The 24,849-nt window shown below is 46.7% G+C and overlaps 1 protein-coding gene and 1 long non-coding RNA gene across 2 annotated transcripts; one reads left to right on the forward strand and one right to left on the reverse strand.

The window, feature by feature from the left end:
* Positions 1-1,174: 1,174 nt before the first annotated feature.
* Positions 1,175-18,185, reverse strand: CHGA (chromogranin A). Its single transcript, XM_068192570.1, has 8 exons — positions 17,974-18,185; positions 17,441-17,487; positions 13,615-13,708; positions 13,098-13,166; positions 10,861-10,959; positions 8,725-9,225; positions 7,802-8,274; positions 1,175-5,212 (listed from the first exon to the last, which is right to left on the reverse strand). Exons 1-8 carry the CDS (start codon positions 18,017-18,019, stop codon positions 5,129-5,131), a joined length of 1,413 nt encoding a protein of 470 aa, XP_068048671.1. The 5' UTR covers positions 18,020-18,185; the 3' UTR covers positions 1,175-5,128.
* Positions 10,179-15,019, forward strand: LOC137475360 (uncharacterized). The gene is made up of 2 exons (XR_010999840.1): positions 10,179-10,978; positions 14,790-15,019. It is a non-coding gene; the product is annotated as an uncharacterized lncRNA (long non-coding RNA).
* Positions 18,186-24,849: the final 6,664 nt, after the last annotated feature.

A 24,849-nucleotide genomic window follows, 5' to 3' on the forward strand; every position in this document is an offset into this window, starting at 1 on the left:
AAAGTAGACGAGTGTAGTACTATTAGATCATACCAGAATGCCCTTGCTCTTAAAATTGCAGACAATCTGAGGAGATTTTCCATAATGTCTGTTTGAATTCTTTTTATTGTGGCTAGAAAAAGGTTCTCCTGTGTTTTCAGAGGTATAGCTGTTACTGCTGTGCTGATGAGAGCAATTGTATTAAAATTACATGGTCACCAGTTAGCTTTTTAGGGATTTATTACTGTTCTGCTTCACTGAAATCCACAAGAATACCATTAGCTTGACTGGAATTTCTCCAGGTTTTGTATCAGCATCGTGGAGATGAGACTCTGGTTTCCACTCTAACTACATAATTAGCTTCAGCAGGTGAAGATCTTTCCCTGTTGAAGAGTACTTGAGTGGTATTACTGCTGCCTGTGATGCAAAGTCACCCTCTTCCCCCTCTACCTGACTTGGTCACTTGTGCCTGACTTTGTAGCCTGTGCCAGAATATCCTGATCATTATGTGAAAGCCAACTGCAGAAATGCACCCAAACCATCAGCATCAGTGCTATCACCTGTGGTTTGTGTAATGCAGAACCACTGGGCCAGTGATGTTTTGCCTTTGGTTGAAGTGTTTGGCTGTACAACCCTTGTGCTGAGGAACTGATCAACTGGGCTGGTCGGTAGGTAGGATAAATTCATTATTACTATTAAGACTGTTGTCATGTTAAAGCTGTTTAAAGATCTCCATTGTCAGTGTGGGAATGTGTCTGCAACAAGTTGCACAGACAGAAATCTACCAGTTTAATTTGTTCTCACTGTAGATGATTACAAGCTAAGAACCTAACCCAGAGGTATCAGGAGATAATGATAATTGCTCAAGATAAAGCCTCAAGTTTTCTAGATGAACTGTGAGTAGTGTCCAGCCAGGGAACAACCAGGTGAAGTAGTGGCTAGATAGAGGCAGAATACTGTCTAAAGGCGACGGAATAAATGGGGCCAGAGGTGTTGCCTGGCAAAAAAAAAAGAGCAAAGCAGGAAAATGCTCCTGTTGATTTCATCTAATTAAAAAATCCAGACTTCTCAGTTCTTAGACTAACACTGATTTCCACAAGTCTTTGCATGGCAGCAGTGACAAGTGGTTCAGGCTTTTCCACTCTAGCTTGTAGCCTTGCCTTCCACAGCTGTGCAGAAAATCTTGGATTTAGGATTTTTCAGTGAACAGAGTCTGAGTTTGTAGCAGTCTCCCCATGCACACACTTGCGGGAGTTCACTTGCATTACTCTGCTATTTTTTTCCCCCTCTCTCCTTTTTAGTAAGAGATGTATTGATTTCTGTATTCAGTATACAATTACTTTATGGTGTGTGTTTTGTAATTAGGAATATGTGAAAATGCTTTGTGTAGAGTAAAATACTTCCTTTAATATAATCTCCTCTCGCTTTCATAGAAAAATGGACATGCCATTGCAGATCACATTGCTGATTTTATTTGTAATATTGCTTTAATATCTATTTCAGAGGAATGTAACCTCCAGAAAAGTATTTTCCACATCTTTACTACCTTTCCTTTCACTGTTCACCCTATGTGGATCCAGGCCATCAACACTTGAGCTTTCGACTGGATGAGTTTCATGGATTCTGTCACATTTACATGGCCACAAAAGTTACTTGAGATGGTTGAAGTTTGGGAGGATCCAGACATAAATGGAGATATTGGAGTGATTCCTCAGCAACACAAGCACAGTAGCATTTGTAGCAAGCAAAATAAATTGTTTTTGCTCTTGTGTGTGCAGGTGGCTCTTGGGGTCTGGTCCACCCTGCTCTTGGGGCAGGTCTCCTGTGGAAATAACAAAATCCACTGAGAGAAAAATATCCTTTATCTGTGATGCAGAAGGAGAGTAGGGCTTGGGAGTAAAATCCTGGCCAGTGAATATCATGAGTTGTCCAGAATTTCACTCTGTGGTTTTTAACAGCAATCTGGGGTGATGTTTTCTTCCTCTCCATGATTCTTACGCTGAATCCACTGGGGCTGATGATAGCAGAAGTCTGTGGCCCACACAAACTCATTAGCAGGTGACCTTACCCAGCATGTCATGAGTTTGCAGAGGGCTCCCTATGTGTTGGGAAGTTTTTGTTGATGGCCAGGAAATCTCTTGAAACTCCAAAAATAGCTGAAACAGCAAATGGAGTTCATGAAAATCAGGTCTTCCTCTTCCAGCATTTTTAAAGAAACCCACATTTTATTTCCTCCTTCATTCTTGACACAGTAGTTTTAGATATAAATTATTTTAACTTTTTTTTTGTGTGTGTGAAAAGTCATATATACATATATAAAGTTATTAAGTGTTGAGAATATGTTGAGTATAAAATAGTAACTTCTTTGTTTCAGATGTTAGCAGCCCCTAAAAATGAGTTGTTTATCCTCTTGTAAAGTCAGTGCTGTAAAAAAAATATTAAAAATAAAAGATGTGTTAGGTGTATCTTTTATTATTTATTTCTGATTCAGTATTTGATACAGCTTGTGTATACCCTTGTGACAACCACATACTAAAAACACTGTCGTTCTTAAAATGGAGTAACAACAATTCTGTGGGATCCCAACAGTTGTGAGAGAATTGGCCCTCTGGGTGTGAGTAGTGTTGGATATTGTCCTTCAGTCTCCAGCATTGCTCCCCACCCAAGCACGGCTGAATCTCGGGGACCATTGTATGCGTGTGCTCAGTTTCGCAAGTTCATTGGTATCTGTGTTCAAATCCAGCTGTACAGTGTTAACAAGTGTGTCTTGTGATTCGCTTCAGCCTGGTTCACTATGACTTCTGAAACATAATTCCCATTTTGTACTTAAATTTGTATAGAATTATATCAACCCTTAAAAGATCATGGCTTACTGTAAAACCCAAAATACTTGCTATTTGGCATCTTCAATTGCATGACTGATCAGATCAGACAATGGAGATGGTGCTTTCATCTAACAGCATTCATTTCAGTAGTAATGTATTAATTTTCTTTTTGTTTGCCAAGCATCTGTTTTGGACAATTGTTTTGGTTTCAACAGTAAAGCAATATGCAGTAGGTATTGTGGCATTATCCTGTAATTGTTTTGAAGAGAGGATTGTCCCTTTCCAACACATAATGAAAATAAATGCCTTATAACAAGCACTAGTTTGCTTCCTCTTTCTGAGTGGATAGGGCAGCGAGGTGAGCAGCTCATCAGGGGAGGCCTGTTTTCATGGGAATTCAATGTTCACATCCTTTCTGAGTGCAGTTGTTTTGCAGCCCCACACTCAGGCCTTGAACACCATCTTTCCATCTGAAGGAAGTCCTTGGGTCCCAAATATTTGTGATTACTTGAATATCCAGTTAAGACAGTATTTATAGTAGCTCCATCAAGTAACAATATATTTACAATATACAATACTCAGACTAAAAATACAGTATTCAAATTAAAATTTAGGTGAAGATCAATATGTAAAATGTGATTTCTCCAGGTGGAGTAACTCCCTAATTGTTTCTGTGCAACACCTTTGGTTTCACTTTGGTTCCTCCATGTTTCCCTTATATTAAAGAGTGGGATCTCCTCGGGATAGAGTTGAAAGACTCACAACTTGCTCCAGTACACTTTCCCCAGCCAGGCTCTCGCCTGGATTGTACCCTGTGCCAGGGCAGTTTTTGAGCCATGCCTTGGCCTCAACACCCCTTCTTGCCACTGAGGGCTGGGGGTGAGGGCAGTGCCCACTCAGCAGCTCCTGCTCCTCCCTGGGAAGCTCATCCCACGGGTGAGGTAAGCTCTGGGACCAGGCACTTGCTGTGTCAGGGAACCCCACACCCCTCTGGGATCACGCACCCCCCCTGTAATGCACTCCTAAGGCCGGCAGCACTGAGGGTTTTTGCAGAATAAAGAAATAAACTGAATTCAAAGCCTGGCATCGAATGATTCCCTGAGTATCTCAGCTGTTCTGTGGGCTGCAGGTGATGGGAGAGAACTGAGCTTCAGACTGGGGGGTCTGGAATACAGCTCTGGCAGTGGGTGGATCTCTCCTGCCAATGCACAGAGAGCATCTAAAATATGATCAGTGCTTAGAGACTCTGGGGGCAGCTTCCCTAACCCAAGCACCCCTTGGTCCTCCAGCAGCCCTGTGGTCTGAAGCCCAAAGGATGGAAAGGTTCTGCCAGTAAGCACTGTGCCAGCTGGTCAGCATGGCTCCTGTGAGCCAGGGAACAGGAGTGGCATCTCCTCGGGATGGCCCTTCACCTCTGGGGAGCACAGACCGGAGTTCTCCTCCTGACTGGCCTATTTGTTATTTCTCTTCTTTCTAATCTACTCATGTGTTGTCCACACGGCTTGACTTGGTCAAGTATTGCCCAGTGTTTAAACTTTTAACTGTGTTCTCTCTGTGTTCATCGACGAGCCTCGGATGTGACCCAAGTCTCACTGAAGCACCCAGGACACCCAGTGCCAGGGGGGCTGAGCAGTGTGGCGCCAGCAGCCGGTGGGTGGGCAGGGAGTGCCCCACGGTGCTGGGGACCACAGGGAAGTGCCCTCGATGCCAGGCCCCGGAGGGCAGCAGCGCTGGAGCCCGGGTAAGGAGGGAAGCGCCATCACGGTGTGTCTGAGGTGAGGGGAGCCCTCCGTTCCCCCCTCTTTGCAGGACTGTCCAGGCCCTACGGCATGCTGACAACTGACACTGAAGCTGCCGAAACAAAGGAAGGAACCCACTGCAGTTTTATTTTTCCTTAGATAATTTTTTTATATAGAATATATTACAGTCAAGAGTTCTCAGCTTTTAATCAAAAGATAACAAGTTATTGCAGTTTTTTACCCAGTGAAACTACCGGTGAAAGAACTTTCTAGAAAGCTGTCCTGTCTTTTAAAAAAAAAGAGGGCGAAAACCCCACCCAGACAGAAAATACACATGTAGGTTGCACTTGGCGCCCACGGGCGTGTGGACATCCGTGTGGAGAGGGGAGCATGAGGTGAGGCAGCGGCCATGGGCACAACACTATGGCGAGGGAGGCAGGCCTGGGCGCTAGCGGGGTCGGTTCCTAGGCGCGGTGCTTCTGCTCGGCTGGAGTGCTCTTAGACCAGGGATGAACGCGCGGTGGCAGGGGCACGGACGGAGGAGGGGGGCGGCGCTGCTCTGCCGGCGCGGCGGCGCCGGGGCCCTCAGCCTCGCCTCAGCTCGTGCAGCTTGTGGGCGACGCGCTCCAGCTCAGCCTCGATGGCAGCCAGGCTCTCCAGCTCCTGGTCCTGCAACAGAAGCCCAGGACTGTCAGTGGCCACAGGTGGGCAGCCCTCGCCCCCCACAGCTACAGAGAGCCTTGCCTGGGGCACGAGCACAACCTTGTCCTGCCCCATCCCTTCAGCCTGCATTTGTCTCTCTGTCTCTCTGGACAGACCAGCGTGCACAACACTGGTTACTTCTGCCCTAATGTTTAATTACTGCTGCTAATGTAGTGATGCAGCTGGCATCCTTCCCCCGTGCCCTGCCACGCAGGGCAGTCCCCAACGGGGCTGTGCTTCCAGAACAGGGGGTTGGAGGGAGATGGCTGCTGGGGAGCCAGGGCAGGCTCTGCCAAACAGCACTGGGCGCCAGCACTGAGTCAGTGGCATCACACCAGGATGGGCACCGCTGCCTGCCGCCTTCGGGAAGTGCAGCGTGTGCCCTGCCCATGCAGTGGACAGCGGTGTCCCCCATCCCCAACCTGCCCTGCGTCTTTGCTTGCACCTCCACTAGCAGAAGATACTTTTCCTGGGGAAATAGTGACGGAGGAAGACATCAGTTCAAAGGCTCAAGCTGCCCGTCACTTGGTCTTTCTATACTGGCTCTTGTGTATCTATGCTGTCACCTGGAGCTGCTTTATTTAGTGCAGGTACTCATGCCTGACTGCGTGGCTTTGCCTGAGCCCAGGTCATATCCAGCTGGCCCTGCCTTGCTGCCAGCCCCAGCCCTGCCTGTCCCTCACAGCTGTGGTCACCTGGGCTCTCTGCAGACCATGCACTCAGCGTAGCAGCAGCAGGCTCTATGGGAGCAAACTTGGTGCTGTACATTTTCCCACTGGCAGAGCTGAGGTGACAGCCCCCTCTCCTGTGTGGAGGGATCAAAACCTCAGTGTTGCCTTCAGCAGCTGCAAACCACAGGTTTGACACTGAGCCACTGCACTGCATGTGGCTGGTGTGAGAAAAGTAAAGGAAGTATGAAAAAAGAGGGTTGTTTTCTCTTCCTGAGCTATTTTCCTGAACAGGGAAAAAAATCACCCTGCCCCTCCAATGAGCCGTTGGCTCAGCCCCTGGGAAAGCTCTGGCTACAGTAGGGTGCCAGCAGCTCAGGGTGTCTTCAAGCACCCAGGGTGCCAAGCAGCTGTTCCATTTTGTTTGAAATGGGTCAAGGAGCAGCTGGCTGATCTCACCTTGTTGGAGAACTTGGGATGCAACTGGAGCCCCCAGAAAGGGAGAAAAAGGAAATTCTCTACAGCACCTAGAGAGAGCTTGGTCAGACCCAAACCATTGCCTGTGTGCTCTGGCTTGCATCTGCCTGGTCCCACATGCTGAGCCCTGGAAAGTGCAGGGGACAGCCCTCTCAGCCCATATCTGTACCCATGCTGGCCTCACTGGCCAAGCCACACAGTCCCATGGCCCAAAAATGAAGAGAGGCACAGGACAGCAGCCAGAGCTTGTGCCTTCCCTCACTGCTGCATGCCTGGCCTTCCTCACTGACTCCCAGAGGCCCTGATCTAGTTTAAAAAGCCAACCAAACAAAAAAGTCTTGTTGCAGCTGTAAACATAGCAGTTTTGCAGCCTCAGCAACCTCTTTTCCAATCCCCATTTGGAGACTGAGTCCGCCACCTTGCAGACAAGGTGCACCCCAGAGCCACTCGCAGGGGCAGGTGGGGAGCAGCCTCCCTGGGGGAGAGATGTGGGATGTGAGCAGACAGTGGTCAGAGGCAGATGGGACAGCCCACCCAACTGCACCCCTGCTTTGAGCTGACACGTTTGGCTTTGCTTTGAACCAATACAACTGGAGATGCTCTTATGGGGGGGATGCTGATGGGCAATTGTTGACCAATGGTTTGGCACGTAACTGAAGCAAGAGGGGTGTTTTGGAGGCAAGAGAGCCAACCAGCTTCACTCACGCATTGCTCCAGCCTGTTCCCAGGCACCTGACCATGGCCTGTCCCAGGCTCACAAAGCCCAAGCCAAGCCCTGCTGCCCAGTTCCCTGTATTATCATAAATCAGCTGTGCCTGGAGCTGGGCCTCAGCACAAAGGTGAACCCACCAGCAGTTTCTGGCTGGTGGGGATGTGCTGAGCTATTACCTAGCATCACTCAAGGTATCAAGGAAGGAGGTCTCTGACACTGGAAGCCTGGCTCAGATGTATTTCTGTATCTGTCCACCATTTCCACTCCAATACCTCAGGTTTCTCACCACAGCTGCACCCCTGATTTATCTCTGTAGGAGGTTTGACATTACTCACTCCATCCCTGAGACAGGGAAAGCATTCCTTTTGACTTGGAAGGGCTTTGGGACACAAGGACTACTCCTAGGCTCCAGTTATAGGTCACTATATCTGGCCACTGCAGAAATCCTGTCACTGGAGACATGACTCTGGGGGGCAGGGAATGCTTTTGCACTAGTCACAAAAACAAGGACAAAAACCAAAGGCACAGCCAGGTGCAAACTTCAATAATACCTGAGGCTGAATAACTAGAAGTTACCTAAGCATCAACTTAATGCCTCAGAGGATCACTGCTGGCTAGGTTAATGCCAGTATACCATCCACATCTCCAAGTGTTCTTTGGATAACTGCGTGGGGTTTATTCTTAAGCCTGTGAACAAACCTCTGTTCTCCTGTTAGCGCTGCCTTCCTCATCCTTCTTTTCTTCAGGCATGGGAGCAAGGGGAAAGCCTCCTTCACTGCTGTCTTCCTTCGAGTGATGCTTCCATGACCTTCTCACATCTTCCTCTGGACTACTGAAGGCATACTTGCGGGACCTAAATATCTTTTTCATGGACCTGTCTGGGTCTTCCTCACTATCGTTTTCCTCCCTGCGCTTCTTTGATGTCAGCTGCTTGGCCAGCTCATCCATTTTGTTCCACCTCTTGGTGTCTTCCCACTCCCTGGAGGACTCCTCCTCCATCTCATCACTTTTGGCATCCCTGGACTGAAAGGTGTCCTCTTCTCCCTGCATCTCTTCATCCTCCAGGTGATGCCTTCCTCCTCTCAGTGCCCGGGGCTGGTCTTCCTCCTCCTCTTCCTCATCCTCTTCAGAGCTCCGCACATCTTTTCCAAATCCCAGCTCATCATCGTTATCTGAAAGAGCATTAAACAGAGCAGTGAACACAGCTGTTAACCTGTTTAAGGTCTACCTTTGAACTGAGCCTACAGTGGTGATGCCAGATTTCTTGACTTAAGCCTGCTTTCCCAAGATTCTGGAAATACCCACTCTCACGTTGCCATGTCAGTAATGGGGCTTGAAGGCAGCAGTCAAAACCCCTGTAGGAAGCTTAGGGAAGATGAATGAGTTGTCCCCAGGATCTATGAGCACTGAGCAGCGAGGCAGCTGCAGGGCCTGTGTTACCTGCTGTGCATGGGCCTGTGTGTCAGATGTTTGTGGTGGGGTCGGGGTGGCTGCTGGCCAGTGTGCTTCTGTAAACCCAGTAAGAACCTGCCTCAACTTTTTGGCATTGAAGCTTCTCACCCATCTGTCTCAGTGCCCTCAGCTCACCCCCGGAAGGTATCAGTGCAGTCTGGGATACGTACTGTCACCTCCCTGCATCTCCTCAGCCTCCTCATCCTCCTCAGCCAAATCAAGTGACCTCTCTGCTTCAGTAGGGTCTTCCTCTGCAGCTTCATCTCCATCATCCTCCCGCTCCACACGCTCCCCTGCTACCTCCTTGCTGTGCTCCTGACCATGCCTGGATGGCTCTTCTCCCTCATCCTCAAGCTCGAGGCTGTCCCTGGAGCCTCTGGGCTCCTCCTCTTCATCCCCTTGCTGCTGCTGCTCATCCTCACTGAAATTTTTGCCAATGTGGTTGTCCAAAACTTTGTTTCGATGGGTATCCTCTGTATCCCTGATGTCATTGCTCTCAGCTTCCTCCCGATCCTCCTTCTCAACAGGGTTGGTATCCCATGGCCTGGGTTCCCTCTCCTCCAGGCTTTTTCCCTCCTCTCTTGAGTCTTCATTTTGCTGGGGCTTCTGTGCTGCCAGCTCAGCCAGAGACCCTGTGGGCTGCTCCTCTTCAGGGTGCTCCCCTGCAGCATCTACAGAGGGAGAAACAAGTCAAAACAGCTCTGCTGAGAGCTCATTTCACAACCAGCAAAGGCCAAGCATTTCTTAGGGAACTTCAGCCCTGCTCAGCAATCTGTTTAGCCAGCCCGTGGATCCTTTTGCAAGTCACTTCAGCATATGTTTGCATTCAAGCAAGGCAGCGTTCTCTCTGGTGCCTGTGCTCCTGGAGAGACTTGCAAGGCTGAAGTTAAACATATGCTGAAGTGTTTTGCTGCAGCACAGTCCTCATCACCATCTCTTGAGATGCCAGCCATGAACTCACCCTGCATGAAACCAGACTGCATGTAAAATTAAATTATTTAGGAGTGTAATACAGCACTTGCACAGCCCTCCTTGCTCTGAGTGCTGCACTCATATCACATCCTTATTTCTCCCACCAGGCTGAAGAGGCAGCCAGCCCTGTTCACAGGGTGCTGGAAGGAGGAGGGGTGGCTCTGCTTCTGCAAAGGAACTACTCAGCAGGAGCTTAATGTGGGCTGAGTATTTGCTCTTGCTCAAGGGAGACTGGCCGCTTTTAACACTATTAGCTGGAGAAAACACTTTGCAAAAGAAAATATGGAAGTTTAAAAGACTGAGAGATATGTAAAGGTAAGTGCAGCCCCAAGGAGGGCTGAGGAGTGTGCCAGAGTGAAAGGGTGCAGACAGCTGGTCACACAAGGCTGGTGGCCACCTGTGACACCGTGCTGGTGTCACTAGACTGTCAGTGGGCCTGGTTGGCCCATGTGCCACATTTCATCTTCACTTCATCTTCCTTCATCTCCACACTGCCGGAGGAAGAGTTTCAGGTGTGTCTTGGCAGTAGAGAGGTGCAGTGCCACCATCCTACCTGTTGGATTTTGACGGTGCTGGCTGCAGCAGCAGCAGCCCCTGGGGGTGTCACTCCTCACTGCTCTAAGTCTGTCTGTCTGTGACACCAGTCTAGTTTTGGACTGGTGTCACAGCAGTGCTGTGCTGCTTGGGCCAGCCATGTGCCCCAGAGTTGCTTGAGACCCTCTTTGGGCACCCAGCTGCTGCTGGACAAGGAGTCACATCACCCCACATTTGTGTTGTATCTTCCTGACAAGGAAAAGGGAAGGGGCCAACCCCTCCTTTCTGCTAAACTGCCTGTCAGTAATAAGGCCAGAGAAACACTGACAAGGGGAAATCCCAGCTGAAGGTGACCTTTCCAAGATACAGGTGTTTTATGTGGATGTATGCACTGTGTGTATTTCAATTTTCCCTTCAGAGACTCATTACTTAATATCTTAGATACCTGGGAGCAAGGGTGACAGGCAAAAATCCAGATCACCCTTGCCTGTATCACTGACTCTTTCAGTTTGGGCTTTCCCTGGCTGTGACTTATTTTAAGTGTTATAAGTGAGTGAAAGTGTCAGCAGCAGGGTGGAAAAGCCAGTATCACTTTAGTAACTTGACCATCAGCAGTTACTATAGCTCAGAGACTACGTGTTTGAGCTGGTAAATAAGAACAAAACAAACACCAGGTTGCTTGTGTGTGTCAGCAGCAGCATCAAAGAAAAGAGAAGCAGATGGGCATATCAAGGCTGTTTGGAAGAAGATCCTTTTTTACAGCCTGACCTGGATTCCCGGGGGTGGAGGCTGACACTGACCTCTCTGCTTGTTCTTGTTGTTCTGACTTTCAAGGACTTCGGAAAGTTCATCTTCAAAGCCGCTATTTTTCTTCTGCTGCTGAGTTCTCTCATTGGCACCTGTGTCAAGTAACAAAAGGTAGGGAAAGGCAACATTCCCTTCTGTGTTTCAGAAAGTAGAGGTAGGAAAATAGTTCTGTGCCCCTTGTGTTTCCTACAGTGGAAAAAGCTACCTGGGAGCTGGGAAGAGTGAGACTGGAGGGTATGTGAATCAACTGCAGTAACAAAACCACAATGAAAGACATCATCTGCAGGAAAGAAAATGGTCTCTAGATAGAGACATAGGATTGTCAGTCAAAGTAATATTGGTGGAGATCTAGGGAATAAGAGGTGCTGAACTGCAGCACACTGAGGGCAACAAAAGACTTCATCACCAGAGTACTGAAAGATAAAAATTGCCTTCTGCCAGATTCTGCCTATGCACCTCTGTTGAGGTGAGCACTGAGAGCTCCTGTGTCCTTCAGCGTGGTTGTGGAGCCCCCTCTCCCCTGAGTGCTGGGAGAAAGAAGCTGCATTCATTCCCACTGCAGGGGTAGTCTAGGGCTCTAAGGCCCCGTACCTTAGCTCTGGGATTATGGAGCCTGCTAGAAAAATACAACACCCTGGAGAGAGGTGTCTGAAGGCAGCATGAGCTGGAGGTTAGGCTGCAGCTGTCCTGGCAACCAGCAATGGGATCTGCAAGCCAAACAAGCCCTGTCTAACCCAGCTCATGCCCTGCTTCTATGCCTTAATGCAAGAGCAGGAGCTAGTGCTGCCAGCCCAGTCCTCTCTAGCCCGGAACAGAATGGTATGGGCTCTCCAGCCTGAGCAGAACCAGCTGCACCAGCACAGAGGACACCAAGATTAAAACCTTTGCTTTTCCCTTGGTTTACAAGACTGTTCTACCCCCAGGCTCTGTGATCTGCAGATTGGATTGCATGTTACCCTGGGACTAGGTGGTGTGATGGGCTCAGGCTGAGGAAAGAGTGGAGTAAGGTGCGCCTCCATGTAACAAATCCCTTCTCCTGGACTCCATGCTGAGTGGCACAGCCTGTCTGATATCTGAGTTCTCCTCCTCAAATCCCTGGTGTGCCTAGGCAGACATATCCCAGCATACTGAAGAGACCATGTCTTCTTTCTTCTAGTTCACCAGAGCATCAATGGAGTCCCTCTGAGGTCACTGAGCATCTGGCCCCTCCACAATTTGGGTAGTGACTAAAATACAACTTTGGGAGCTGCATGAGACTCTTTCCCATCTCTGACTTCCTGAATTTTCTCCCTCCCTTCTCCCTCTTGCCTCTGTGGGGCTTCCTTAATCTGAAAGCATTCTGGTGGCACTGCCTTCCAGCCATCTCTGGATGTGGCAGACTTGCCACACAGGAGCAGGGCACAGGGATGCCCTAGTCATTGTTTCTTTGGTGATGCCCAGCTGCTCCCTAGTTACCCCGGAGGAGTAGGGAAGGCCAGGAGGTGCTCTCCCTGCAGCCTGGGGAGAGCCCTGTTGCAGTCTCACCTGGACAGAGGGAACTGGACTAGCTCTGAAGTAGCTTTGCCTAGCATCTTCATGTTGGCTCTGGGCACCTGAGAATGTCCCTTTTTTCCTTCAACACCCCTTGGCACAGCTCCATGGTGCTGCTGCTTCTCCCACATTAACCAGTGAAATTGACCTGCACCTCTCCAAACCAAAGAAACTTGCATTGGAATTAAGGAAGCCATCAAAAAATACCCATTAGCTCAAGAATATTTCCACTGGGCTCTTTAGGTGCAAGTCTTGCTCCCTGTTCAGTGGGGCTTCCCTGCTGCCACACGTGGGTTTAGTGCTAGACTCCAGCTGCACAGACAGTGGAGGTTTTCTTGCCTTTCATTCTAGTTTGGGAGCTGGTGATTGTTGAATTAAATTACAGTGTTTCCTTTAAGAGTTCTCCCACCTCAAAATGTCTTGAGACTACATCACCACCAAGTTACATTGATTGTTATTGAAATTATCAGATACATATTGGAGTTATTATAAACAAAATTCCTGTCCCCACTGACACAATCTCTGCTGAAAATCTTGAAGCTACATTTCCTAGAGCATATTTATATGATCTCAAATTAGTATAAAATAAAAAAAACAAACACAAAACCAACCAAACAATAAAACTCTATAAGGGACTACAACAGAAGAAAACAATCTTCCCTATAGTTACATTCCCCAAAAAATATACTTGGCACTGTACCTTGTGCAGCAATTTCCTGAAGTTCCTTCAATAAGTTTTGGTGGCGAAGGATAGAAATAATTCGCTCATCTGCAACAGGGGAAACTTAGTACAGAAAGTGGTCAAAGCAAACCTCCCCCCAACCCCAGGAAATTAAATAGAACCCCAAATGCCACTCCTACTTCATTTTCTCTTTTCTTTTCCTTGGCCTGATTTGCTCTCACATCCTTAACTGTGTGATTAAGACAACAGAAAGGTCCTATGAAAACCAGGCAATTTGATGTCACCTAGTGCCCCTGTGGCCACAGTACCAGCACAAGGCATGGCCTGGGAAAAGCAGTGGCTCCATCCCTGCTCCTGAGGCCCAGTGCAGCCCAGTGGCTCCATCCCTGCTCCTGAGGCCCAGTACAGCCCAGTGGAAGAGGAAGGTGAACGTGTCAGGGGTCCAGAGGCCAGGGCTCAGTTGTTCAGGGCAGGACCAGCCCCTACTTGCCAGACTTGCTTTTGCTGATACCCAGCATTAAGTCTGCAGCGGTACCTCCTCGGAGAGTTTCTAGGCATTCCTCACTGATCGGCAGGGGGTTTGGCTTAGATAAAGTATCAGAGATGACCTCTACAATGCACTTCATCACCTAGAAAAAAACAAAAATACAAATTAAAGAACTGTTTTTTTGTCCTTTGTTCCTACTTGTTACCAAGGCTAAAGTACGGCAGATGAGGGCACAGATCTTCTTGCTTTTCTGGTCAAGCTCAAACTGAATGTTCAGTTCTTGTTTTCCCTTACACAGGAACAGAAGGTACCTCCTGCGACTGAGAAGTGAGGAAATTACACATGACAATGAAAAGAGCCTCTTCCACATGACACACAATTTAGCTGAGGATTGCATGGCTTCAGACCATTCCAGAGTCTGAGCACATCTGGAGAGTAAAGGCTATCTAAATATATACACAGAAAATCCAAAATCATCCTCTTTTAAGTCAATATATTTGAACCTTCATCTCATAAAAGGACTCAATGGAAGGCTGTAGAGAGCAAAAAGTGGTCATAGCTGTTCAATAGATGACCTTGAAATCTTAAAAGCTCTTCAAACCCTTGGAAAGACATCATAGTTAGATTGAAGCCAGGCATGGAAGGTGAGGTTAGGCAAATTACTTTCAAACACAGATGAGAAATACTGCTCTCAGGCCCTAGAAAGGACAAACACTCTGGAGAAATGTTTGACCTTGTGCTTTGAGTGTTCAAGCCATCTATTATAGATTGGAAGAGCTGTACATGATGACAGGTCATCTGAAAGCAAAGAAGTTTTGACATAGCTTCTCAGACAGGATGAGCTCTGGGCCCACCCTTTCCAGCAGCCCGTTTTGTTGGTATAAAACCAGGAGCATTATTTGTGTAATTTGTCACCTGCACTGAGATTGCAGGCATCCTTGCCATGCCAAGACACACTGCTGGGAGCCTTAGTGTGCGGTCACATAGACCCAAATGATCACACAGGACAGAAACATTCACTACAGTCTGGTGCTGATTAGTAGTGTAGGAATCAGGCTGCTTAGTTCAAAAGGGTGATTTTATAATTATGCAATCTAGGAAGAATGCAGGGCTCATAATTGCCTGTGGGAAAAAAGAGAGGCTATATTGAAAAAAAGAATACAAGTTAAGCCTTGGAGGCAAAAAAATTCACCCACTGAATCTCTTTCTCCTGATGATTTCAGCAGGCAGCCCTGAGAGCCCTGACCTCCCTCACAATGTACCATTCTCAGGAGAGCAGAGCACTGTGGCTGAAGTAGAAATTAAACACAAGTCAGCAGTCCCCAGTCATCCACAATGCTGTTCATTCAAGCAGTTGGATATATTCACTGGACAGCTGGAATGGGCAAATTCTCATCCTGTGTAAGGAGAGAATTTTGCTTTTGCAGATCACAGCCCTAAAATGTTGAACTCTGTGCCTTACACAGTTTGAGGGAATTGCCTAATGGATTAAAAATGCTACAGGAAAGATTAAAAAAAAAAAAAAAGAAAGCAGGGGAATTTCCCTGGTGCCATTCTCCTATATCACAAGCAATCCATTAATACTGATTTTAGATTACTTTGAGTCACTCTAAATAGAAAAAAAAACTAGATTCTGGTATTTTCATCTCATGTTTCCCAACCTCTGGACCCACTTATTGCAGCAGTATTTGATGCAGCTTCAGAAGTAAAGACTCTCTCAGCATGAGAAGTAAGACTCTGGTTCAATGAAATATTCTATTCAAGCTTTTTCAAGACTTTTAGGCTGATCTAAGGTATTTGTCTGAGCACAAAGAGACACATCACTCACCACAGAAATACATTCAACTCTGTGGAGGAGCTTTGTAAGGTAATGAAATGAAGAGTGCAGTCATCCCAGAACACTCTCCTTGTCTTTTTGTTGGAGGAGGTCTTGCAGAGTGAGACTTCACAAGGTCATGAAACAACAGCCTGCATCAGGAAATGGAGGAGATCCTTTCCAAATGAATGTAATTAATCCAGTGCAGAAACTCATACTGGAATTTTGCCATAGCTATCATCTAACCATGAGCATGTAACTAGATCCTTAAGAGCAGCTCACAATGTCCCTATACAGAAATCTCCAAAGGGTTGTGCCCTTACAAGGACAGACTTCTCCATATTTGAGCTCAGCTATGCTCTTCTAAAATGTATGGTTGTAAGTGAGAAATAGTGTCCTTCAAGCACAAGAGTGGGCAAACACCAGAGACATTGTAAATGCTTTGCTCTTGTTCAGCTCCCTATGGAAAGCCCTTGGTGTAAGGAAAGTCTGACAAGCTGTCCAGGAAAGGCCTGCAGGTGCTGACTACCAATTACACAGCCCTGAGCCACCCACAAATGCTGATGGCACAGAACATGGTGTGTAGGAAGAGCTGCAGTTCTTTTTGCTGTATTCATGTGATAATATCCCTGCCCTAATCTGTTCCACGAGGCCAGGAATTCCTTCCCTGAAATGCTGTGTCTCAGAGGATGGCGAAGGCAGGAATTCCCTAATAGCTCCTTCCAATTGCAGCAAATTCAAAAGAAAGCTGATTTTGCTCTCAGTTAGAGCCTGTGTCAGTGTAATACCCAGGGAAGGGGGGCAGTCTTGGGAAAGTCCATTCTTGGTGGAAGCATTTCCATAGAGTTGCACCAACTATCACAAAAGTGCCTTTTTTACGCATAGAATATATTGGGGAATAGTCCTCACAAGGAAAATCATATGATTATTGGATTGTCCCATCAGATGCCCACTCTGGCATGGAAAGTTGAAGGGCTAAGTGCCTGTCCCGCATCCCCTTCCTCAGCAGCACACAGCCTGAGGAAGGCACCCAGTGTCTCACAGCTCATGGCTCAGTCCCAGCAAGGGCTAAGCAGGCTAAAAGTCTTAACAAAGCCACTGCTCTCCAGCCCAGGCACATCTCACAGGACACAGGGAGGTGTTACTCATGGCACACGTCCTGCAGGTAGCCTGCAATGGGGCCTGTGGCTGAGACTGGCATCAGTGTGCCCTCCCCTGCTGCTGCCTGGGGAAAAACATTATGTGGCTAGAAGATTTCATAACACAAAACAGTTCAAGAAGTAAAAAGGAAAAATGCTGGAGTTTCCTTTGTGGACATGAATTTCCAAAGAAATTTTAATATGGGCAGCCAAGAGAGCAGCTCATATGAAAGATGGGGAAGTGGTGGGGGTCAGGGAGTCGTGTCTGGCATAGGTAAACACAGGCAAACCCTCCTATCCAAGCATTTAGGAGCCAAAAGGCCCTTGAGAGTGCACGTTTGTGAAGCGCAGCTATAAATGTTGGAGGGTGTGACACAGATATGTGCACAAAAGCCTGTAAAGGAGGGCTGGAGAGGTCAGCCAAGTCCTGCACTGCTCACAGCCATCCAGACAGGCTGAGCAGGAGCTGAGAATGGATTAGCAAGCTGTGAGTACCAGTTGCCTATTTTTCCAGAGCATGCATGTTTAAGTAGCACACAAACTCAGATGTATACACCTCCAAACATACACAGTTCCTGAATCACATCTCCCCCCACTCTCCCCTGAGTCACCTCCTGTTGGGAGCTTTGAAAAGCTTAAAGTAGGAGGACTAAGGAGAGTTTTACTCAGCCTCCATCTTCTCTCTAAACAGGCTTGCCTGATCTCTCTGTCACCTCCTGTGAGGGACTGCCTTGGCTGCCCAGAAGTGAATGCACAAAGGGTGAATTCTGTTAGGAAAGGAGCAGAGACGGATCCTGCTTGAGGGATCTCATGCAAATTCCTGGCACTTCCTACAAGGTATTTCAGTGGAAGTGGCCCAAAATCAACCATCTAGGTGGAGGTGAAACATCACATCCTTCCACTACAGGCTCAGCCTTACCTTAGTGTCGCCTTTATTCATGTCATTTGTCACAGGAAGGGAGACAGCTGTAAGGTAAGGGGAGGAGGGAAAAAAAGGAGAACTTGTTATTCATCTCATCTGGAACACAAGCAGAAAAGCGTTATTCTGCTAAAACAGGAATATCAATTAAATATTAAATGAATTAAAACGGGAGTGGAGAAGAGGGGCATCTCTCTCTGATGGAAGTGGTCCTTGTGTGCAGCTGCTGGATGCGTGCACTGTGCCGGGAAGGGAAGGGAAGGGAAGGGAAGGGAAGGGAAGGGAAGGGAAGGGAAGGGAAGGGAAGGGAAGGGAAGGGAAGGGAAGGGAAGGGAAGGGAAGGGAAGGGAAGGTGCCCAGGCTGGCAGGGCCCGTGCGGCGCTCGGCAGTGACCTTGCGGCGGCCGCTGTCCGCGGTGCTGAAGGGGCCGGGCCGTCCCTGTCCGCGGTGCTGGAGGCGCGGGAGGAGCGGGGCCGGCGGGCGCAGCGCTGCCGGGGCCCCGGGGGACACGGACCCATCCCAGCCCCACTTACCCGGCACGGCCAGGAGCAGGACGGCGAGCAGTTCTGGCCGGCTCATGGTGCTGGCGGGATGGAGGCAGGGAGAAAGGGGCAGAGGGCGAGACTGTCGTGGCGTGGGGGCTCCAGGCGAGGTGCCGAGGGGAGAGCAGCACGGAGCGTGTGTATCTACGCCAGTGCCCTGGCTGAAGATCCCAGATGGAGCACTGCAGCAACCGGCTCATTTATATATCTCAGCCCTCGGAAATGGCGTCAGGAGGAAGCCAGCTCCTCCTCTGCCCCCTCCCCTCGCACACAGGCTTCCCATCAGCCTCCATCACTCGCCGGGTGTCGGAGGAGCCCCGACCTGCCCGGCTGCGAGTGCAAGGGTGTCAGGCTCTGGCTGCTCCATCTGCTCACACTCTGCAGGCGCAGGAAGGCTGTGAGGTGTGTTTGCAGGGTACCGCTGTTGGGCACCTCACCTGACACTGGCCATCTGCAGCACCTCTGCATATGTGCCCTGCCCTATGTACCTGGAGCCAGGCGTGAGGCACCTCATGTGTCCCGGCCAGCACTGCAATCTGTAGATGGTTTTGCCCTCTCAGGGCCCCCTTGTCTTTCACTGATCATGGAAGTTTAGAACAGGTGCTGAAAGTTTTAGATGTCTTTTAAAGACCTCCACTCCAGGGAACTGGTCACCATGAAAAGGGTTTGCCAATGGACATGGTAAGTCCCAGCAGTTCTATGAAAAGTTTGTTAGAAGGATATTATTTGGGGTAAAGATCAAAGGCTGGTGCATCTGCTGTTCACCTATGACTCTACAAGCAAAAATTTAATTGGTTGCTACCTTTTGTTCAATGCTTTATAATGCTCTTCAGCAATAGCCTACACTCCAAAGGTGAAGTAATCAAGATTACCTGGCTGCCAGTTTGCATTGACAAGGGACAGAAAGAAAACAAAAAATTGTGTAATTCTCTTAGTCACAAGAATTTCAATGCTTTTGAAAAAAATGGCTGTCTATTCTTTGGATGGAGCATCTGTCAGGTCAGCCAGCTGGATTATTTTTTTAAAGTGACTCCAATGCTTCTTTAGGAATAGCAGCTCGGCTACTCCATTCTATTCCTGAAGCAATTTCAGAGGTCACAAAATGCAGGGACTTAGACTGGAAAACAAAATTCAGAAAAATACACCATCTTTCTTCCCCACCCTGCCTCACTCTGATCACTGGGGAGTCCTGCACCCAAGGAGTAGGGGAGAATCTAAGAGGCGATCACTTGTCATCTGGTCTAAGATGACAAAACTTTTCTATGAGATTAGGCAGTACAGACTTCACCATTGTTCTCCCTTTCTCTTTCCAGGTGCACATGGAAATGTGTTCCCAAATGTCCTCTAATACATATCTGATTTAAATGCATGCTTCAAAAGACACATTTGGATTGTAAAAGGCCATTCATACAAAATCAGAGCTCCTCTTGTCTGTTGCATTTTCTAGTTAAATGCAGAGAAAAGATGGAAATTGATCTTCTGAACAGTGCTTTGTGGATGGCAGTGATGGATGGTTAAATGTTCATAAGTCTATGAAATGAACACCCGTGACAATTCTTGTTCCATGGAGAACCTCCAGGAATAAGAGACATCCTTTCTTTTTGGTTGTTGTGTTGTTTAGTTTTGGGTGGGGTTGTTTTTTTGGGTTTTATTTTTTGTTTTGTTTTTTTTTTCAGCGTGTGTGTTGTTGAATTATTTACTGGGGAGGAGGGATGGGGGCCTTTTCCTCACTCAGGATACATCAGAGCACACAAGTCTCTGTGTCTGAAAAACTGAGCATTATTAAGCTTGTAAATTCCTATGTATTCCTAAGTGAGAAACAGATTGACTTGCTTATCAGGCTATGTTTTCCTAGTCAATATTTACTTGTCCTTACATATAAATGCTGATCTTATTAGGGCAATAAATTATCTCAGTTCTAATCCAGTTTCTTACATGAAGTCCTTTTCTTCTCTTTCTTCCTTTTCTTTTTGAGAAATTTAACAGGATATTGTAGTGCCCATAACGACTTTTTTTCTTCTCTTTCTCAAGGTGTGGTCTTGCATCCATTAAATTCATTGCAAAGGAGAAACTAAATGCTTTCCAGGTATGGCATGCATACTCCCACTGTAATAGGACATGATGGATGATGAATTTTTCTATTTCTTGCCCCAGAAAAAGTGGATATGAAACTGTTAATCCAGCAATCAGTACCTCTGCTATTGGAATTTGTCTCATTAGGCACAGCTATATTAGGAACTGTCACAGTAAAGCATGCCAGGGAAAGATTTATGTCAAAAGAGCAAAAGTGATCAAATAAAAAAGTGAAAGGTATTCTGCCACTCAGAGAAAGGCAATGCCTGAAGCAGACTATAAGGAAAGAGTAGGTTTGTGAGTCTCTACTGTAGTTTTAGTATATGGAAAAGAGGAGTACATCTTCAGTGAGTGGCAAAGAAGTGAAGATGGACATTTCTGACCACTTCCAGCCTTATAAAAAAAGCTGTTGATGTCTATAGAGAACAATTCCATTTTTCCTTATGGCTGCACAATTTCTGGTGCATGAAATGCGGTGGGACTGTGGAGAGCCATATACCATGACCTGCCTGCAGTCACCAACATAACATGTGCAGATGGACAAAGAGATATTTGCCTTCCCAGCCTGAAAGTGCTTTGAAAACATGGCAATGTCCTGATGAATGTAAGCAGCCACCCAGGACTTTTGCATTATGCTCTGAGCTGCGGGAACAGGAGGGTCAGCCTAAAAGCCATATTGATATATGATCTTTCTGTGCATAAGGTCATCTGATTGAGAGATTATGTGGCTTAAGTGTTATTCTCAAGAGTAAAATATTTTTTACTTTATTTCAGAATTCAGGAAATAAAACCAAAGGGTCTTGTCTTTGTCTGTGAGTTACTCTGAGAGCTTTGTTGTCTAATTTCTTGGCTGAAAATGGTTTAAGAATTCGCTTCTCTGCGAGTGCTTGGAAACACTGACAGTGCATTTCAAACAGCTGTGATTTTACAGATCCAGATACTGAGGCACACAAGAAGGAAAGTGTCATTTTCATGAAGATATCAAAAAGGATTGAAGCCAAGGCACAGCTAATACCACACCCTAACCAAAAAGACACTAAGCAAAAAATAGGCAACAGTTACCTTTTTGTATATAAAATCAATTGATAACTGTTTGACTGAAAAAATTTGAATGTAAGTTCATTGCAAAATTACTAGCAAAGTCTATTAAAACCCCCACATCACACCTTTTCTTCTTTCCTGCCTCAGTCAGTCACACTCACCTCTCAGTTCCCTCATACAAGCCTTGCTTGTCTGCCTGTAAATAGAAACAAGCTTCAAAGCTCAGATTGCTGCTGTGAATACTCATCTGGCTGCTCAAAGGCAGTCCTCTCTTCTTTTTCAGGTCAGAGGCAAAATGATGTTGACTTGTTTTGATTTTCTTAGTCTAGACTGTCCTTGCACCAACCTGAAATGAATTTATTTTCCTGTTGAAAGGATTACTTACAGCCCATAAAAAAGCTACCTGACAGTAGCTAGCTGTCTATCCATTTTCATCCTTGCCTGGCATGCACAGCTCTCACTGGGGTAGATGGAGTATGTTCCCTGCTGGAAGAAGAGACTTCTCTGTAGTGATCACAGAATACCATCTGGACACCCTTACAAATAGCTTGGATCTCAACATAATTGTTCTAAATGTTATTCAAACACCAATCTGGAAAATGTCATATCCCTCGAATACCATGGTCAGTTTACCTGGTAGTTACAGAAAACCTTCATTGCTTCCTGTGAGCCTTACTGAATCTGCAAAAAGATGTGGAGACAGAGGTACTTCCTGAACAGTGATCTCAAACAGCCTCCTCTGGAAATTCTTGATTGTTCCTTTGGCTATGGTTTTATTTGATTCATGACAGCAAAGTTTGTATGATGCTGACATATATATTCAGTAAGATAAAACAATTCCATAACTTCTAGTCTGTTCTTAAACAAGTTCATGAGAACTTAGCTCTGAAGCTAGAGACAGGCAGTCCTGTTTGCTGACCTGCAGACACTAACAGGGCTCATGAGAGTTAAGGGAAAAAATAGTGACAAGAGTGACTAAGGTCTGTGGAGCAGCACTCCTGTTCTGGGGGGTCCATAAGCCCATCAGACAGCCTCTACTCTGCCAGCAGCTCACAGCCAACAGAGGGATCCTCAGTCAGCATCAGCATCAGCCCAGATTCTGAACGTTGACTGACTGCCTGGTATATTTTGTAGAGATCACTTTTATTCCTCTATATACCAAATCTGTCTGTCCATTCCAGGCCAGTTGCTCGGTGAAAACCAAGTGAGCCACAGGGGTACGTGGGTCTCACATAAATAATTTTCTTTCTGGATGTTTTCTTTGGTCTCCCTTTGCTCACATCAGAAACAATGCACCTAAAGAGATGAAAAGACAACTGAGCACAGAGCCTGCTTCCCTGCCACTCTTGCAGAAGGATGAAGGAAAGGTGTGAGGATTCATGCATGTACTGCCAACATATCTCTGTCCCAAAAGCCAGACTTAAGGACTTTCAGGGCACTGCTGTCCCCACAAAATTATTATTCTTCAAACAGTGGCAATAGCACATTCCTGGAACCACCTGCCGGGAGATATGAAGCACAACACTTGCTATTTTGGGTTGGAGTAAGGAGCTGGAGACCCTGGGCCCTCCCCCAGAGGCAGGGTCAAGGGCTGGGGTGTGACTAGGTCCTCTTCCTGCCTGTGTGCCAGGCTGAATCCCAGTTTCAAGCCTCCCAAAAACTGGGCACTGGCCCTGATATTTATTTTACAGTGCTCCACAATGTTCTGGTGTTAATTAGAAGCAGCTAGTTTGATTGTCCCTCTGAGAGTCTCTTCTCAAATTTGGTACCTTCCTCAACTTTATGGCATTAAATGCCACAGCTTGCTTAAACACAGCAAAAAGTATCTTATCTGTTATTTTTAAGTTATCTCTTCTTTCATTCTAAACCTGGGAAAGACAAAAACTATTTCTCTTCCCTAGTTCACTGAAGCTTTCATGATATTTATATTTCTCTCTTACTCATGTCCTTTCCAAGAGAAACAATCTCAGTCATCTGGTTCTCATGAGGCTCCTTTAAGCCTGGCTACTAGCCAGTGAGTCCCACAGGTTAATTATCTACAGCATATAATTACCTATAAGATAATGCAAAGAGATCCTGGGGTATCCTGCTCTCACTAGAGCACTGTCACTAGAATATTTTTAGTCTTCACTCAGTGACTCAGAAATTTTCTGGGGATACCTGAAAAAACTTGGTTTTCATTTTGGGAATGGTCATACATAGATGTGTCAGGAGTGTCCTTGAAGATCTATTATTCCCTCACATAAAAGAGATTATGGAGAGGACAGGGAGGAGTTCTGGAGGGTTTAGACATGCTCCAGCAGCAAGTCAGTAGTAAAGAGTTGCCCCAGCCTGTTTCAGGGAAATGACTCAGTCTGGATAAGGCAAAGAAAAAAATTCCCACCCTGTTGGTCTCAGTTGGCACCTCGGTCCCTTCCCTCCATCCACTCAGCCTGGTTTGGGTCAGGCTGTTCTCTGCACAGCCTGAGCAGAACTTTGGGTAGCCTATGCAGTGCAGATGGCTCCTACCTCAGATGTTCTGTTGGCAAGGCAGTATTTGAACATCAAATTCATGTTAATGCTAGTTAATGAATGTTCTCTTTACAAGCACAGCAAGCCTTTTTCTTCTATACTAAGCAGGGAACAGGAGGAGGTAGCCTTTCAGGTATTAAATTGCTTGAGAGCATCAGCACAGAGCAGCTTGAGGAACAGAATCTTAAATTACTGTTAGTGGGCTTTTTTCAGCCTGCAGGAGCTCAGGTTTCTTACCCTACCAATGCTTTTTCTTCGCAGGAGAGTAAGGTTTGCAGTACCCGTCCTTGTGGAGCAGCCCAATTACTTTCTGCAAGGCAAGGGGACAGAAGCTTGAGGCACCTTCAAATGCAGCAAATTCTTTGCTGAACCCACCTCATTCATATGCTCTGCAGAAAATACAGTCTAGACAGATTCCTCCACATTGCAGGATGAGCCCAAAGAAAATTTGGGAGATCCTGAAGAAGTCCTGCAGCTCCCAGTTTTCTCTGTTTGGAGGAAAGGGTTTGGACCCCTGACCACCACTGACCTTGCAGAAATCTCCTCTCTGTTTGTACTCAGCTGAGTTCAGACTCAGTCTCTGCTACTAAGTGCTTGGGAGAACGTTTCAGGACAAACCACAATTTCTATTTTCTGTATAAAAAAACCCAGACCAACAGGGAAAAAAATACAGACCATGCTTCTCTTTCTTTTTTTTTTTCAGAGTTTTTACTGAAACATGATCTGCTGGCTCTCAAAAGCTTTTTGTTTGATGGAGGCAGTTATATAACCAGAAATATGGTGAAATCCCTGAGAAATCCATATCTTCCATGCCATATAGGAGGCAACTGTTGTCATGTGTAATCCCAAAGGAGCAGAAATAGAAGGGCTTCCCCCAGGCAGAGAAGATAAATGAGTACTATGCTCACTTAGTGTTTAAAGCTGTAGTGAGTACATGACTTTCTGTACTGAGGGGAACTTTGCAGCTGCTTGGCAGATTCACACAGTGAGAAACTGGAATGTAAGGAGAAAATGTACTATTTGCATTTCTAAGTAAATTGTTCTTTGAGAGCCTGAACATAAACATGGATCAATAGAAAGACTTTTACCCTTTCCTGTGGGTTTTGGGTTCTATTCTAGACCTAGCTTCCTTCCCTGAGGTTGGGATGCATTCCCCAGAGGCAAGGATATAATTTAAGTGTATTGAGGCAAGGAGTAAAGGTAATAGTGAAGATAACACCTGTAAGAAGGAGGAACACCTGC

This window comes from Anomalospiza imberbis, chromosome 6 (genome assembly GCF_031753505.1).
Source record: "Anomalospiza imberbis isolate Cuckoo-Finch-1a 21T00152 chromosome 6, ASM3175350v1, whole genome shotgun sequence".
Taxonomy (NCBI): Eukaryota; Metazoa; Chordata; class Aves; order Passeriformes; family Viduidae; genus Anomalospiza; species Anomalospiza imberbis.

Bases quoted from the DNA above. Each gene is read 5' to 3' on its own strand.
- CHGA (XM_068192570.1), bottom strand. From the start codon at position 18,019: ATGAGCCGGCCAGAACTGCTCGCCGTCCTGCTCCTGGCCGTGCCGG. The intron at 13,709-17,440 runs GTAAGGCTGAGC...GTTTTTTTCTAG, and splicing joins TGAATAAAGGCGACACTAAG to GTGATGAAGTGCATTGTAGA. The intron at 10,960-13,097 runs GTACAGTGCCAA...TACTTGACACAG, and splicing joins TCAGGAAATTGCTGCACAAG to GTGCCAATGAGAGAACTCAG.